The sequence below is a fragment of the Anabrus simplex genome, chromosome 2 (assembly GCF_040414725.1).
Source record: "Anabrus simplex isolate iqAnaSimp1 chromosome 2, ASM4041472v1, whole genome shotgun sequence".
Classification (NCBI taxonomy): Eukaryota; Metazoa; Arthropoda; class Insecta; order Orthoptera; family Tettigoniidae; genus Anabrus; species Anabrus simplex.
In genome coordinates this window covers 337,784,070-337,798,108 of record NC_090266.1, presented here as the reverse complement: position 1 = coordinate 337,798,108, position 14,039 = coordinate 337,784,070, and the positions used below count along the sequence as shown (strand labels likewise).

At 39.0% G+C, this 14,039-nt stretch overlaps 1 protein-coding gene across 1 annotated transcript in view; it reads right to left on the bottom strand.

The window, feature by feature from the left end:
- Positions 1–9,865: 9,865 nt before the first annotated feature.
- The window catches only part of Gat (GABA transporter), a 145,240-nt gene continuing 141,066 nt past the window's right edge, over positions 9,866–14,039 (bottom strand). The window contains exon 13 of the mRNA XM_067139069.2: positions 9,866–11,987. Within this exon, the coding sequence (XP_066995170.1) occupies positions 11,898–11,987 (90 nt within the window). The 3' untranslated portion in view covers positions 9,866–11,897. The remainder of the gene's footprint in view (positions 11,988–14,039) is intronic.

The following is a 14,039-nucleotide window of genomic DNA, read 5'->3' as shown; positions in this document are numbered from 1 at the left end:
GACAGAGAACCTGCAGCTACATCTGTATTCCTGACGCAGGAGATATACATCGAAACAATAAGTACTGTTGAAACATTGTCCTTTCTTTGTGTACATTACTAGTTGGATTGTATTCTTATGTAAAGAAAATGTTGAGTTTAGTTAGATGAGTAGTAATTTCACAATTTTGGTGATGGTAGAGTCGATATTGATTTATTGATTAATTGATTTCTCGATTTATTGATTTCTTGAATTATTGCTGTATTGATTCATTGATTATTAACCCATTTGTTGATGAATTTCGTGAGGGTATGAGAGTTAGTCATGATCTTCAAAATGGATTACTGAAAAATGAAGGCAATAATAATAATAATAATAATAATAATAATAATAATAATAATAATAATAATAATAATAATAATAATAATAATAATGAAAGATCTTAATAAAAATCATGACAATAATAATAACAATTTATCAGTCAACTTTAAAGCAATGATTTAACAGAAGCGTTGATAGAGACCTTAAGAGGGAATGGTGATAGTTGTTAGCCAGTAGGTAGTTCATCAAGATGGTGCACTTAAAGATAATAATCATAAATTAATAATGATAATAATAATAATAATAATAATAATAATAATAAGGAAAAATGTAATGATGTTGTTGAGATATAAATGCGAATGACGAATTTTTGGTGATTTTTATATGAGTAAATTGACAACATGATGACCGCTAGGGTACATGTTAGTCGTGCAGATATTTGTGATTATGGTAATATAGTCAGTTATTTAGGGAATAATAATAATAATAATAATAATAATAATAATAATAATAATAATAATAATATAAGGCTCAACAACTAGTGTTATGTAAAAATTTAGAAACTTTCTATGAGGTGAAGTGAATGTATATTCTTCGAAGCATTCAAAATTAGTGGTGATAACGATTTTTGTTCATCTAATTATGGTCATTTATTACATTTCATGGTGTTATTCACTGCTATGATCTATGGATATTATTATGTAAGGGTCTCCAACATAATCCAGAGGGGAGAGGTAATAATAATAATAATAATAATAATAATAATAATAATAATAATAATAATAATAATAATAATAATAATGAACTTTGTGCGATGATAAATTTGTTACATAAATAATTGGGGAGATTATGCGACTGCGTGATAGTTTGTAGCAGTGTATTTCTAATCATAGGACTTCTTTTGGTGATTTTTCACGTACTCCCATTATGTGAATTTCGATACAGTTTGTCGCACATTTATTTGTGATTATACTCTACTACTCAGCTAATAAGTAACTTAGTAAATGGATGATTATTTGAAATAAAATATAGGAATTCAGTCGGACGTAATCTGAGAAGGAGGGGAAACTTGCCAACGAATATACCGGAGAATTTGTAAAGAATTCGCCAAGAATTTGTAAAGAAGTTGAATTAATTTGTAAAGAGTTTGTTAAGAATTTGAACTAAGCATTGAAAGAATCAGCCCGACGATTCAAAAATCTTGTAATAGAATTTATGAATAATTCTTGTAAAGATTTCATTTGTTAAGGAAATATTGAATAATTACTGATTAGAAAGAGAAAAGATAATAGAGAAGGCAAGCCTAATCTTGAGAAACTTACGAAAATATTTTGATGAGTTTGAAACGTAATTGGATGACTGGATGTAGTAATATTCGATTGTAACGATATTTTCACTAATATCATATGATCTGTTCAATGTTGCAGTTACGTTAGATCAACGGTTTAGACCGGAGGCATTATTACGGATGAGGAATTCAAGGAACATAGGATTGTATATGAAAGGAAAGCAAAAGCATGCAATGTAAATAAGTTCATATTAACGAATCCAGGAGCATTCATTTTATGTTGTAATTGAATATTTTTAATTTACTTTTTTATTTTTTTTTCATGTCCAGACTGTTATTTTAAGAAATATCAGCGTGGTTTTGTTCTGATTTTCATTATGATATGTCACCTATTCAATCCCCTACTGCCCTGCAATTATAATTTTTAAAAGGTCTGTCCCGAAATAGTAAAGACGGCTCTGCGAACGTTCCACCCGTTGCGACTCTCGCTCCGTCGACCGAGCGACCCCGGAAAAGGGGACAGTATGTACAATGGGACGAATAAATTTTGTAGCAGAGATTAGGAGAGTATGTTTTAAGCAATACCACATCATTATCATCATCATCATCATCATCATCATCATCATCATCATCATTTTCATTTTCATCATCATCATCATGAACTTCATTTTCTAAAGGCTGACCTTTTTGCTGCAACCAGTGATTTCTTCTCACTGCAGTTAATTTCATGTGTGCGCAACCTTGGCACCCCACGATCTCCGCTACCTCTTGTGTGATCTTGCATGGTTTTCCTCTGCCCTTCTTACCCAGTACCTTGCCCTGAAATATATTCTGCAGGAAATTGTTTTGCCGGAGAAGGTGAGCAAAAACGAATGGTTTCCTCTTCACTACTGCTGCCAGAAGGAGATCTGTGGGGTTTATTTCTTTAAGCACTTCTCAACTATTATTTCATTTCATTTATTCCGTTAAGGGGAACCTGAGCCATGATTCATATAGGTGTAATACATATCTGATATACATGTAGCAGAATTAGGAGATAACGCAGAATCTTAATTACAATGTTTTACATCAGAATAAACGGAAAGTGAGTTAAACTCATTACAGAGGTGCGATACATTTAACATATACAAGTTACATAGTCTAGATAACTCAGATGTTCATAGCATCTTATGTAAATATTTTACAATTAGCCTACGCAGTGGCCTCCATGGTGTGCGCTAGCCAGCGTCTTGGTAAGTGTGCAAGGTACCAACTGATGAGCCCAGCCTAGCACCCGGGGGCGAAGCGCTGGCAACCAGGAGTGAGTTAGCTGGAAAATTTATAATGTCCAATAACGGACCATTTATATTGGTATTACTGAACCTTGACCAGGTCTGACTCAAATTGATTTGTTCTAATAGATTTTTCTCAGAAAATATTTACTGACTTGTGTTTAGCTAACAGCCTGATAAGAACAAAGATCCCGGCTTCCATACCGTCAATTTCAAAGTTACTTTGTAGCTCTTTGGCTAGAATTTTATTCTAGAAATTTGTCATATCTTTGTCACTGGATTCTTCACTATCGCCTACACTACATTTTCATCTTATGAAATATTTTCTTGACAAGTAGTCCTACTTTCTTTTGTTTCTTTCTTGTCTGGTCTTTAGATTTTCCTCCCTTCCCCTTTCCCTCTTTTCTTATGTGGAGTATCCATTAAGGCATATGCCCTCCCCTTCTGATCATTTACTCCATATTTTAAAGTAGTTTCAGTTCTTGCTGGAATTGGTCTTATGGCAGTTGGGGGAAGTTCAACAAACTGGAGAATCTTAAAAAAACTGGTACATGAAGCATGTGGTATTGGCATCCAGACTTCTGGAGAAACTTGATCACTGGTATCAGCGATACTGAATAGATAGTCCAGAAATTTGAACTTCAGATTCCTCTGGTGCAGGAGGAAAACTCAGATGACCATTTATTCAAGTATCTCCTTCGTCCTGAACTGGAAAGTTGCTGAAAGGAACCCTATCAGCGGCTACAAATTAGAGCTCGGGAAAGTTGTCTGAGATGCAAATGATTTAGGGAACAACATCAAAAATAAGATAGTATGCAGATGATATAATTGTTCATAGGGAAATAAATAACATAGAGGATTGTACAGAATTACAAAGGGACCTTGACAGTATCCAACAATGGGTTGAAGATTAATGGAGGCAAATCAACTGTCACAACATTTACAAACAAGAGCTTAAAACTGAATTTTGGATGAGGTAATTGCCCCAAAAGGTTGTAAGTGCTAATACTTAGGTGTGAGATTTGAAAGTAATTTGCACTGGAAAGGTCATGTTGATGACATTTTTGGGAAGGCATACAGATCGTTACATGAGGCTACTTAAAGGATGCAACAAAGAATTAAAGGAGAAAAGTTACTTAAGTATGGTTCGTCCATTATTGGAATATGCAAACAGTGTTTGGGATCCTCACCAAGAATACCTAATAAAAGAAATAGATGGTGTGCAGAGGAAAGCAGCAAGATTTGTAACAGGGGATTTCAGGAGAAAGGTAGTGTATCGGGAATGTTACAGATAAACTTGGGTGGGAAGCTTTAAGTAACAGAAGGGAGAAAACTAGACTTATAGGATTATATAGGGCCTATACAGGAGAGGAAGCATGGGGAGAAATCCGTGAAAGGCTTCAGTTGGAAAATAATTATATCGGCAGGGCTGACCGCAAGTATAAAATTAGAAGGAATTTTAGCAGAAGCGACTGGGGTAAATTTTAATTCATTGGGAAGGGCGTGAAGGAGTGGAACAGTTTACCAGGGGAAGTGTTTGATCCTTTTCCAAAATCTGTACAGATATTCAAGAAAAGAATAAACGGCAACGGAGAAAAGAAATGTTAGAAGGCATACGACCTGTGTAGGTTACTGTAATAAAGAATTTTTTAATAAATTTATTCCATCCCATTGTCTGTGGAGACAGGACAGCTGAAGTAGGGAACTGCCTGTAAGGGTGAAATACAGTGGGGACTTCGAGGGCTCTGGGACCGCTACGGTAGTCTGTGAAGGCCCTTCAGGAACCCTGAAAAGCAATGTCAAAAGGGGCTCTGGTTAAGATGCAGCAGGTTGTTATGCACGTTATATGAGCTGATTATGTGTGTAAGTACAAAAGATATTATGAGTAGAATTTTGTAAATAACATAAATTTATTAAGGATGAGCTGAGTGTTTAACAGAAAAATGTTAATATATTTGATTTGATTTGATTTGATTTGATTTGATTTGATTAATGGGAAGAGGCCCGGGTTCGATTTCCAGCTCTGCCACGAAATTTGAAAAGTGGTACGAAGGCTGGAACGGGGTCCACTCAGCCTCGAGAGGTCAACTGAGTAGAGGTGGGTTCGGTTCACACCTCAGCCATCCTGGAAGTGGTTTTCCGTGATTTCCCATTTCTCCTCCAGGCAAATGCCGGGATGGTACCTAACTTAAGGCCACGGCCGCTTCCTTCCCTCTTCCTTGTCTATCCCTTCCAATCTTCCCCCTCAAGGCCCATGTTCAGCATAGCAGGTGAGGCCGCTTGGGTGAGGTACTGGTCATCCTCCCCAGTTGTATCCCCGACCCAGTGCCTCACAATTAATTTATCTATTACCACATTAAACATTACAATTACCCCTATTCACTATCTACACTCAATCTCTAAATAGCAGTTTTTAAAATTGTATCTTACACACTAAATGGAATAACCTCGCCATGCTGGGTTCTCCTAGGGTATTCAGTAATTCTGAGGATATGTCATCGAATTCTGACCCCTAAACCTGGGTCCCCAATTTCATCAGCATCAACAACATCTTCTTGTTCCAGTACCGTATCATGTATTTCTTCACCTTGATACAACTGTTGGATATGTTCCCACCATCTTTCTGCCATGTCTTATATTCCTAGAAGTGTTTTTCCATCTGAGATCTTAATATTCATACACCTAGTTTTTCTTTCTGCAAAGGTTTTCTTGATCTTCCTGTAAGCACACGACCACACGACCTTCAACATCCTTGCAATTCTCTTTCAGCCATTCTTCCTTATCTGCACTGCACTTCATTCTTTAATCGCCTGTAGGCTTATTCTTTCCTACCAACCTCATGTTATGCATTTTTGTATTTTCGTCGTTCGTCAATCAGGTCTAGTATCTCCTGAGTTATCTAATGATTCTTGATTGATTTCTCCTTTCTTTCTAACATTTCTTCAGCAGCCCTACTGTACTCATTTTTCACGACTCTCCATTCTTCCTCTATTGTGTTTTATTCAGCCTTTTCATTTAGTCCGTGTGCAAAATGTTTCTTGAAACAATCCCTCACACTTGTTTCTTTCAACTTGTCCATCTCCTTGCATTCCTTCCTTTCTTCAACTTCAGATGGCATTTCATGGCAAGCAAGTTGTGGTCAGAGTCCACGTCTGCTCCTGGGAAAGTTTTGCAATCCAGCATCTGGTTTCTGAATCTCTGCCTAATCATAACGAAGTCTATTGTCTTCAGGACTCGTCCACGTTAACAGCCGTCGTTTGTGGTGTTTTAACCAAGTGTTTAAAGCAAGGATTAAATTATGATCGGTTCAGAATTCAACCAGCCGACTTTCTTTGTCCCAACCATAATTCTCCTACTGCAGTACCTTTTCTTCCATAGCCTACCACTGCCTCCCAGTCTCCCATCACAATTAGATTCTGTTACTTATTAATCTTCTCTCTCTTCATATATTCTTCCGATTTCTTCATAATCCGCTGAACTAGTAGGCATGAAGATCTGCGCTATTGTGATGGAAGTTGGCTTGGTGTCTATTTTGACAACAATAATCCTTTCACTATGATGGTGGTAGTAACTTACCCGCTGCTCTATTTCCTTATTCATTATCAAACCAACTCGTGCATTTCCCTGTTTGATTTTGTTTTGATAATTATACAGTCACCTGACTAAAAATCCTACTCTTCCTGCCAACGTACTTTACTTATACCAACCACATCTAAATTTAGTCTATCAGATTCTCTAACTTATCACAACGATTCAAACCTCTGACATTTTGCACTCTGCATCGCAGAATATCGGTATCCATGAGTGCCCCTTTTCGTGCACTCTCTACCCGCAGATCCGAGTAGGGGACAATTTTACCTCCGGAATATTTTACCCGGGAGGAAGCCATCATCATTCATTCATACAGAAAGAATTGCATGTCCTAGGGAGTTAGTCACAGCTGTAGTTTCCCGTTGTTTTGAGCCGTGTAGCAGTATCAACGCAGCTCCGCCATGTTAAGTGCTATTACAATCGTGTAGACAGCAGCCCTTGCAATTCTGCTGCAAGCAGGGGCGAAGCGTCAGGGGAGAGAGGGTAGACAGCGTGTACCCTTAACATTTTGTGAAAGAAATATTGTCTAGTTAATTCAATTACTTTTTAGAACATTAAATATTCCCAGATTGGTGACATTATTGTATTCCCCGCTTTACTTATTTTCGTCTCACTTCGGCAATGCTAAGGCTCGCGTTAGTTACACGAAGCACGTAGGCGAAAGTAGACGCTGTCCATTCTGTGTATTTTCCCTTTGATTTTCAAAGCTTTCAGATAGAACAACACTAACGCTATCTGTAGGTGCTGACTGTGGAACTAGGACTTTCCTATAGCGAGATGTCTCCGCCCAGTAGACAGACTTATCAGCGTCACTTCTTGCTCTCATTGGCTAGTATTTGGATCTCTCTTATAAAGGTGCTCTTATTGTTATTAATTTGAATTTACTTTATTATAAGATACGTATAAAAATAAATTAATAATATTTAAATACGAAGTATAGTAAACTTACACCTAATAAATGAATGACAGCATCAAAACCCTTCAAGTTCGTGCATTTTCTTGCCCGCCAATATTAGTTGCGGTATTATAACCCCAATAACTATTGGCTTCCAGTCTTAATAAGGTACTCCAGAGTACGCATACGGAAAAAATTGCTTAACTTGATGCTGTATATTCCGTTAAAGTCAGTTTCTAGTGAACGCGCTATGAGTGCTTTAAAACGTATTTAAGGAATTGGATGACCAACCAGAGACTGTCTAACTTGGGAACTCTAGCTATAGAGAAGAAATTTCTGTGGAATCTTAGCAAGACGCCCGACTTCAAGACGAGAGTAATAGATATATTTGCCGAAATGAAGGACAGGCGGATTAAACTCATTTACAAGAATATTGTTTAAGGTGACGTGTACGAAATACTATTTATTTCTTATTTCTCTTATTAAATCTACATAACAATGAAATACACTGACTGACAGAGCAAATGCAACACCAAGAAGGAGTGGTCAGAACTTTATGCCAATTGCAGGGTAGACTGACGTCACTGAGGTATGCTCATGATGTGAAATGCGCCGCTGTGCTGCGCACGTAGCGAACGATAAATGGGACACGGCGTTGGCGAATGGCCCACTTCGTACCGTGATTTCTCAGCCGACAGTCATTGTAGAACGTGTTGTCGTGTGCCACAGGACACGTGTATAGCTAAGAATGCCAGGCCGCCGTCAACGGAGGCATTTCCAGCAGACAGACGACTTTACGAGGGGTATGGTGATCGGGCTGAGAAGGGCAGGTTGGTCGCTTCGTCAAATCGCAGCCGATACCCATAGGGATGTGTCCACGGTGCAGCGCCTGTGGCGAAGATGGTTGGCGCAGGGACATGTGGCACGTGCGAGGGGTCCAGGCGCAGCCCGAGTGACGTCAGCACGCGAGGATCGGCGCATCCGCCGCCAAGCGGTGGCAGCCCCGCACGCCACGTCAACCGCCATTCTTCAGCATGTGCAAGACACCCTGGCTGTTCCAATATCGACCAGAACAATTTCCCGTCGATTGGTTGAAGGAGGCCTGCACTCCCGGCGTCCGCTCAGAAGACTACCATTGACTCCACAGCATAGACGTGCACGCCTGGCATGGTGCCGGGCTAGAGCGACTTGGATGAGGGAATGGCGGAACGTCGTGTTCTCCGATGAGTCACGCTTCTGTTCTGTCAGTGATAGTCACCGCAGACGAGTGTGGCGTCGGCGTGGAGAAAGGTCAAATCCGGCAGTAACTGTGGAGCGCCCTACCGCTAGACAACGCGGCATCATGGTTTGGGGCGCTATTGCGTATGATTCCACGTCACCTCTAGTGCGTATTCAAGGCACGTTAAATGCCCACCGCTACGTGCAGCATGTGCTGCGGCCGGTGGCACTCCCGTACCTTCAGGGGCTGCCCAATGCTCTGTTTCAGCAGGATAATGCCCGCCCACACACTGCTCGCATCTCCCAACAGGCTCTACGAGGTGTACAGATGCTTCCGTGGCCAGCGTACTCTCCGGATCTCTCACCAATCGAACACGTGTGGGATCTCATTGGACGCCGTTTGCAAACTCTGCCCCAGCCTCGTACGGACGACCAACTGTGGCAAATGGTTGACAGAGAATGGAGAACCATCCCTCAGGACACCATCCGCACTCTTATTGACTCTGTACCTCGACGTGTTTCTGCGTGCATCGCCGCTCGCGGTGGTCCTACATCCTACTGAGTCGATGCCGTGCGCATTGTGTAACCTGCATATCGGTTTGAAATAAACATAAATTATTTGTCCGTGCCGTCTCTGTTTTTTCCCCAACTTTCATCCCTTTCGAACCACTCCTTCTTGGTGTTGCATTTGCTCTGTCAGTCAGTGTATATTGCTATTTTTATTCTATAAGTATGTTGTTATTTGACAACTCCCGCGGCCTATTTCGTCTATATTTAAAAATAAAGCAAGTGCACGTAGGGTTATAGGGCTTGTCTTATTTTCAGAGTCATTAATATAATACTGAATACAGATGTATGCGTCGAAAACAAAATTCCATATAATAATATGATTAAAACAGTTTAAATAAAAGAAATCTCTGTCTACCCCCTTACTTAGTTCACGCTTCGCCACTGGCTGCAAGGTCACATGGCTCGCGGTGGATGCTGAAGGTGGTATAACTGCTGAATGGTCACGAAATTAATGGGGAATCATCTCATTTCGCCACTATCACGTTACTGAATATTCTTTAAAAGGAGAATGTGGAATGTAGAATATTTCTTACGAGAAAATTCAGAGTAAGGAAAGTTGTTCTAGTCTGTTTCTATGAAGGTAAGAATCAGTTCCATGAAGTGTTCCGCTTCCTTTCCAAATGTTGGAAGAGTTTTACATTGCTGTCATACTTTATAAGGTAAAACTGTTTTGCAGATAAAAGAAGGAAATGGAGTTCAATGTCTTAAGGGAGAAACATATAAAGAGGTGAGTTTAGAGTTTTAGCATCACATTTATTAGTAATATCTTAACAAGTACAATTTTATGAGCAATATTACAATAAAAATTTCAATATTTATCCACAGAAATGATCCAGCTTTATGACAGTTTCATAGCAATTATATTTTTATTTACAGGTTTTCCCTTATATCTAATTTAAATATCCTTCATTTTATTTAGGGTAGTGGAGCACATGATTGTACACCAAGGTAAAAATTAAGAGATGACTTCAATTCTCCAAATACTTAAACATCTTACTCATGCACTGCAGGAGTCTAGGAATATTAGTTTAAATGATTTATTTACACATCACACTTCTATGAACTACTACTTTCACATTCCATGTACATAAACAGCTCATTACATTCATTTGAAAATCTGATTATGCATACATACACAGCTATACAGTCGTAAGTATTTAACTGATCTCACCCTTCAACTGTACATACTATGGAAAATCTTGTACTTTGACTCTACTACACTAGATGAAGAACACAGCAAGATTTGATATTTACTTATTCGTTCTACGAATGATATTCCTCAATTCTCCATTCTTTTGACCTATCTGATCATAGTTGGAAAAATGGAATATTTTTTTTACGATGTGGCTATTTCAACCCGTTTCTTTCACATTGCTTACTGCTCAATTAAAGACTCTTTTACAATGAAAGCTAAAGAACTACTGTATTCTTGTCAGTATCACTCAGGGGATTTAATACATCATCTTCAGCGACTGGGCTACGAATAGGCATACGAAATTCAGGGTGGAAATAAATGTCTCATTGAAATTCTACAATTCATGCATGTGTCGGTATCATAATTGTGTATAATGCATACTTCCTGTATAAGACGTTGTTCCGCACTACGTTGATAAGATTTTATAAGATTTTATACCTCATCAAGTAATATTCTATCCAGTATTTCGTCGTTGCCGGGACAAAAACTCCTATGTGATAATTTTTTGGAGAGATACTGACCCGCAGCACATACATTATGAAGAGTGAGAATGCCTTGACAGTATTCACACAATATTGCACCTTAGATGACGGAACGTTATCGGCCAAAATTCTGAGCTAAAATATTTTCACATAGGAGGTTTTGTCCCGGCAGCGACGATTTACTGTGTCAATTTAGCAGAATACCATTTACGACTTCCTCTTTAAATACCACTTTTATGGGTGATACTGTACTGAATTTATTTGCTTAGTGTATTTTGCTTTACACACAAAATGTGGTAGAAAAACTATTAATATTATAAAATAATAATACGTACCGTATATTTATTTCTCGAATGACATCAGACAGAACTTTTAAGTATGAATGAGTAATTTGAATGCTAGTTAGGTAATAGTTAACGTTGAATGGACACTTTCAACTGGCTGTATCATTTCCTTAATTGAAAGTAACCGACGCAGCAATCTACAGTCCCTAAACTTCGCATTTGCATTTCATTCAGCCACAATTAGCAATTTGGACCAGAGTCCTACATTGCGCATAGACGGAAGTTCTACACCAGCATTAATGCATCAGTTCTTGACTTACATATAGGCAACTGGTGTAGAACTGACAAACTTAACCTATTGTGTTCTTTAAGGTAACATCTGAAGTATAAGTAGTTTCTACTTCTACTTACATAAATATCTATACAACAACCTCAATCAGTTGGAGCCAGAATAATTCCCCCTCCAGAACATGATGTGTTCCAGATCTATATTCTGACCAATAACTGCATCCATATTCATGAATTCATGGTGGAACACATCGATTGTGATGCAGGTAATTCAATGAGTATCCTTATCAGTAGCAGCTGCTCTACTATGTTAAGTTGCAAATTAAATGTCACACGTTAAATGTTCTTCAAACACGAACGGTTTTATGGAAGGTGTGATGCCTGAGATTGTTTAATTGTTCAAATCACCAGAGAACCAGACACTATCACTTTATTGTTCCAAACATCTTGGTAAAACAATCTTCCTTAATGTCTTCAAACACTCTCCTTTTTGCACCGTTAGTCACTCGTACAGGTTACAGAGATGTTATTTCAGACACTGTGCCAGTCATCTTTCCCCGTAGTGCAGCTATATCATCGTCTATCCGAACCAGCAGCTTGAATTTCTGAAAATATGCGACAAAGCTTAAGACGTACAGCATAATGTGACGGATTTATATGGTTCAAATTAACGTCAGACATACTGTAAATTACAAATATATGTTGCAAATAAAATATATGAAATACATTGAAAGATCACAGGAGTTCACCCATTTTAAAGACATTGAAATTTAAACCTAGTTGTTTTGTAGAAGGCTATCAACCTAAATCCGAAATTATATGACTTGAAGACTCGTTAAGAATGTGTAATTCTATATTTCCTATCTCTATGTGGGAAGGAAGTAGATTTTTCTCCTTTTCCATCTCAAGAAGTTACAGCGACAGGTAGTCTTCGTTTGAAAAAAGGTTTGTGTTTCAAATATCTGTGGGATGAAATAGTAGACAAGGACATTGTCTGAAGACAGAATGGGAGGGTATGTTTCGAAACTGAGATAAAGACCAACGAAAACTGACTGACGGAAGGAAATTCTGAACTACATTAGCGTTTTCGAATGCTCTGAAAATAACATCGAAATTAAACTCTTGTAGCCTGTGAGAAAGAAAAAAAGATTAATTTGTAAGAATATTTGACAGGGCGTTTTAGAATATAAAAATAGCCAATATCAGAAAGAAATTATGAAATATAAAGAGGGGCGAACAAGTGGCTGCGCGGTTTTGTCACGTAGCTATGAGCTTGCATTCGGGAGATAGTTGGGTTCGAATCCCACTGTCGCCAGCACTGAAGATGGTCTTCCATGGTTTTCCATTTTCACATCAGTTAAATGCTGGGGCTGTTTCTTAATTAAGGCCACGGTCGCTTTGTTAAAGACCCTAGACCTTTCCTATCCTACCATCGCCATAAGACCTATCTATGTCGGTGCGACGTAAAGCAAATTGGAAAAAAATGTATAAAGATGTTTTGTTTATCCTGGCAAAGTTAAGGATGTATTGCTTTTCTTACACTTAACCTAATACGCTGATACTAATAACATCTACTTTTTAATATGAAGAAAAGACATGACCATGGAGAGCTCTTTGTGTACGTGCAGACGGTACGGGTGAAACCGCTGGGTATGCCTTACCCGCATAATAGACGCCCAGCCGACGTTCGTCTCCTGTGGAATGGCCCGTGTGCTATTGTGAGGGTTATGCCTGACAGCGTCTAACAAAACCTCTTCATTGTGAGCAGACGACAGGCCGTGTCCTTCCCAGGGACGCAGTAGCCAGCAGGCGTCAAATGCCATGCCTGACGGTTGTTGTCTACCCGGATAGCGTTCTTGATACAGGCGTTGTGCCTGATATGCTTTCCGTCTATCTTTTCCATAGATGAGTAACATATCCACATACGCGTCGCTGGAATACATCACGAGGTGGTAAATAAGCTTTGTGATCTGACTTGCCTCGAAGGAGGGGAGTTCGCGCAGCTATATACCTACATCGATGCCTGCCATCGCATGTTGTTACCGTTCCAGTAGGGCACACTTTGCCCCATCTGTGGTCTACGAAGTTTGGAACATGTACGACGTTGCTAACTGGTTGCATGTTTCCTAGCCACAGGCCATCACCTCTTCAGCCTCGTCCAACTCAGCTCAATACCCTATCCCGCAATGCATACGGCCAATTACATTATTCTGCGGAAGCTATTAAGTACGTAACCTTACCACATCCCAGGCAATTGGCGGTGAAAGAAATAAAAAATACTTGCATGGGATTCAAACGTTCGAGCACCGTCCACTATCATAACTCCCATCACGGCCCTGCCAAGTGATATATTGTGAGGCTTGACATACAGCGCACAGTTTCCAGCCTACACAATACCTACTCCTGGTCTGTGTGTGTGTCTTCTGTTGTAAGGTACGTGTTCTACGTATCTGTGCTCGTTTTACGGATTCATTCCAGATACCTATAATTAATTAATGTTGGCGTTCTCGCTTAAAATGAAAGACTTACTGCAGAAGGCACAAGAATGAACAATATGTGTATACTCTTGGTCGTCATGTCAAGGCACAGTAGTGACAGAGATATATCACTCCCATTGAATGAATGTATGGAGGTATGTGTATGATGTAAAAAGTGTT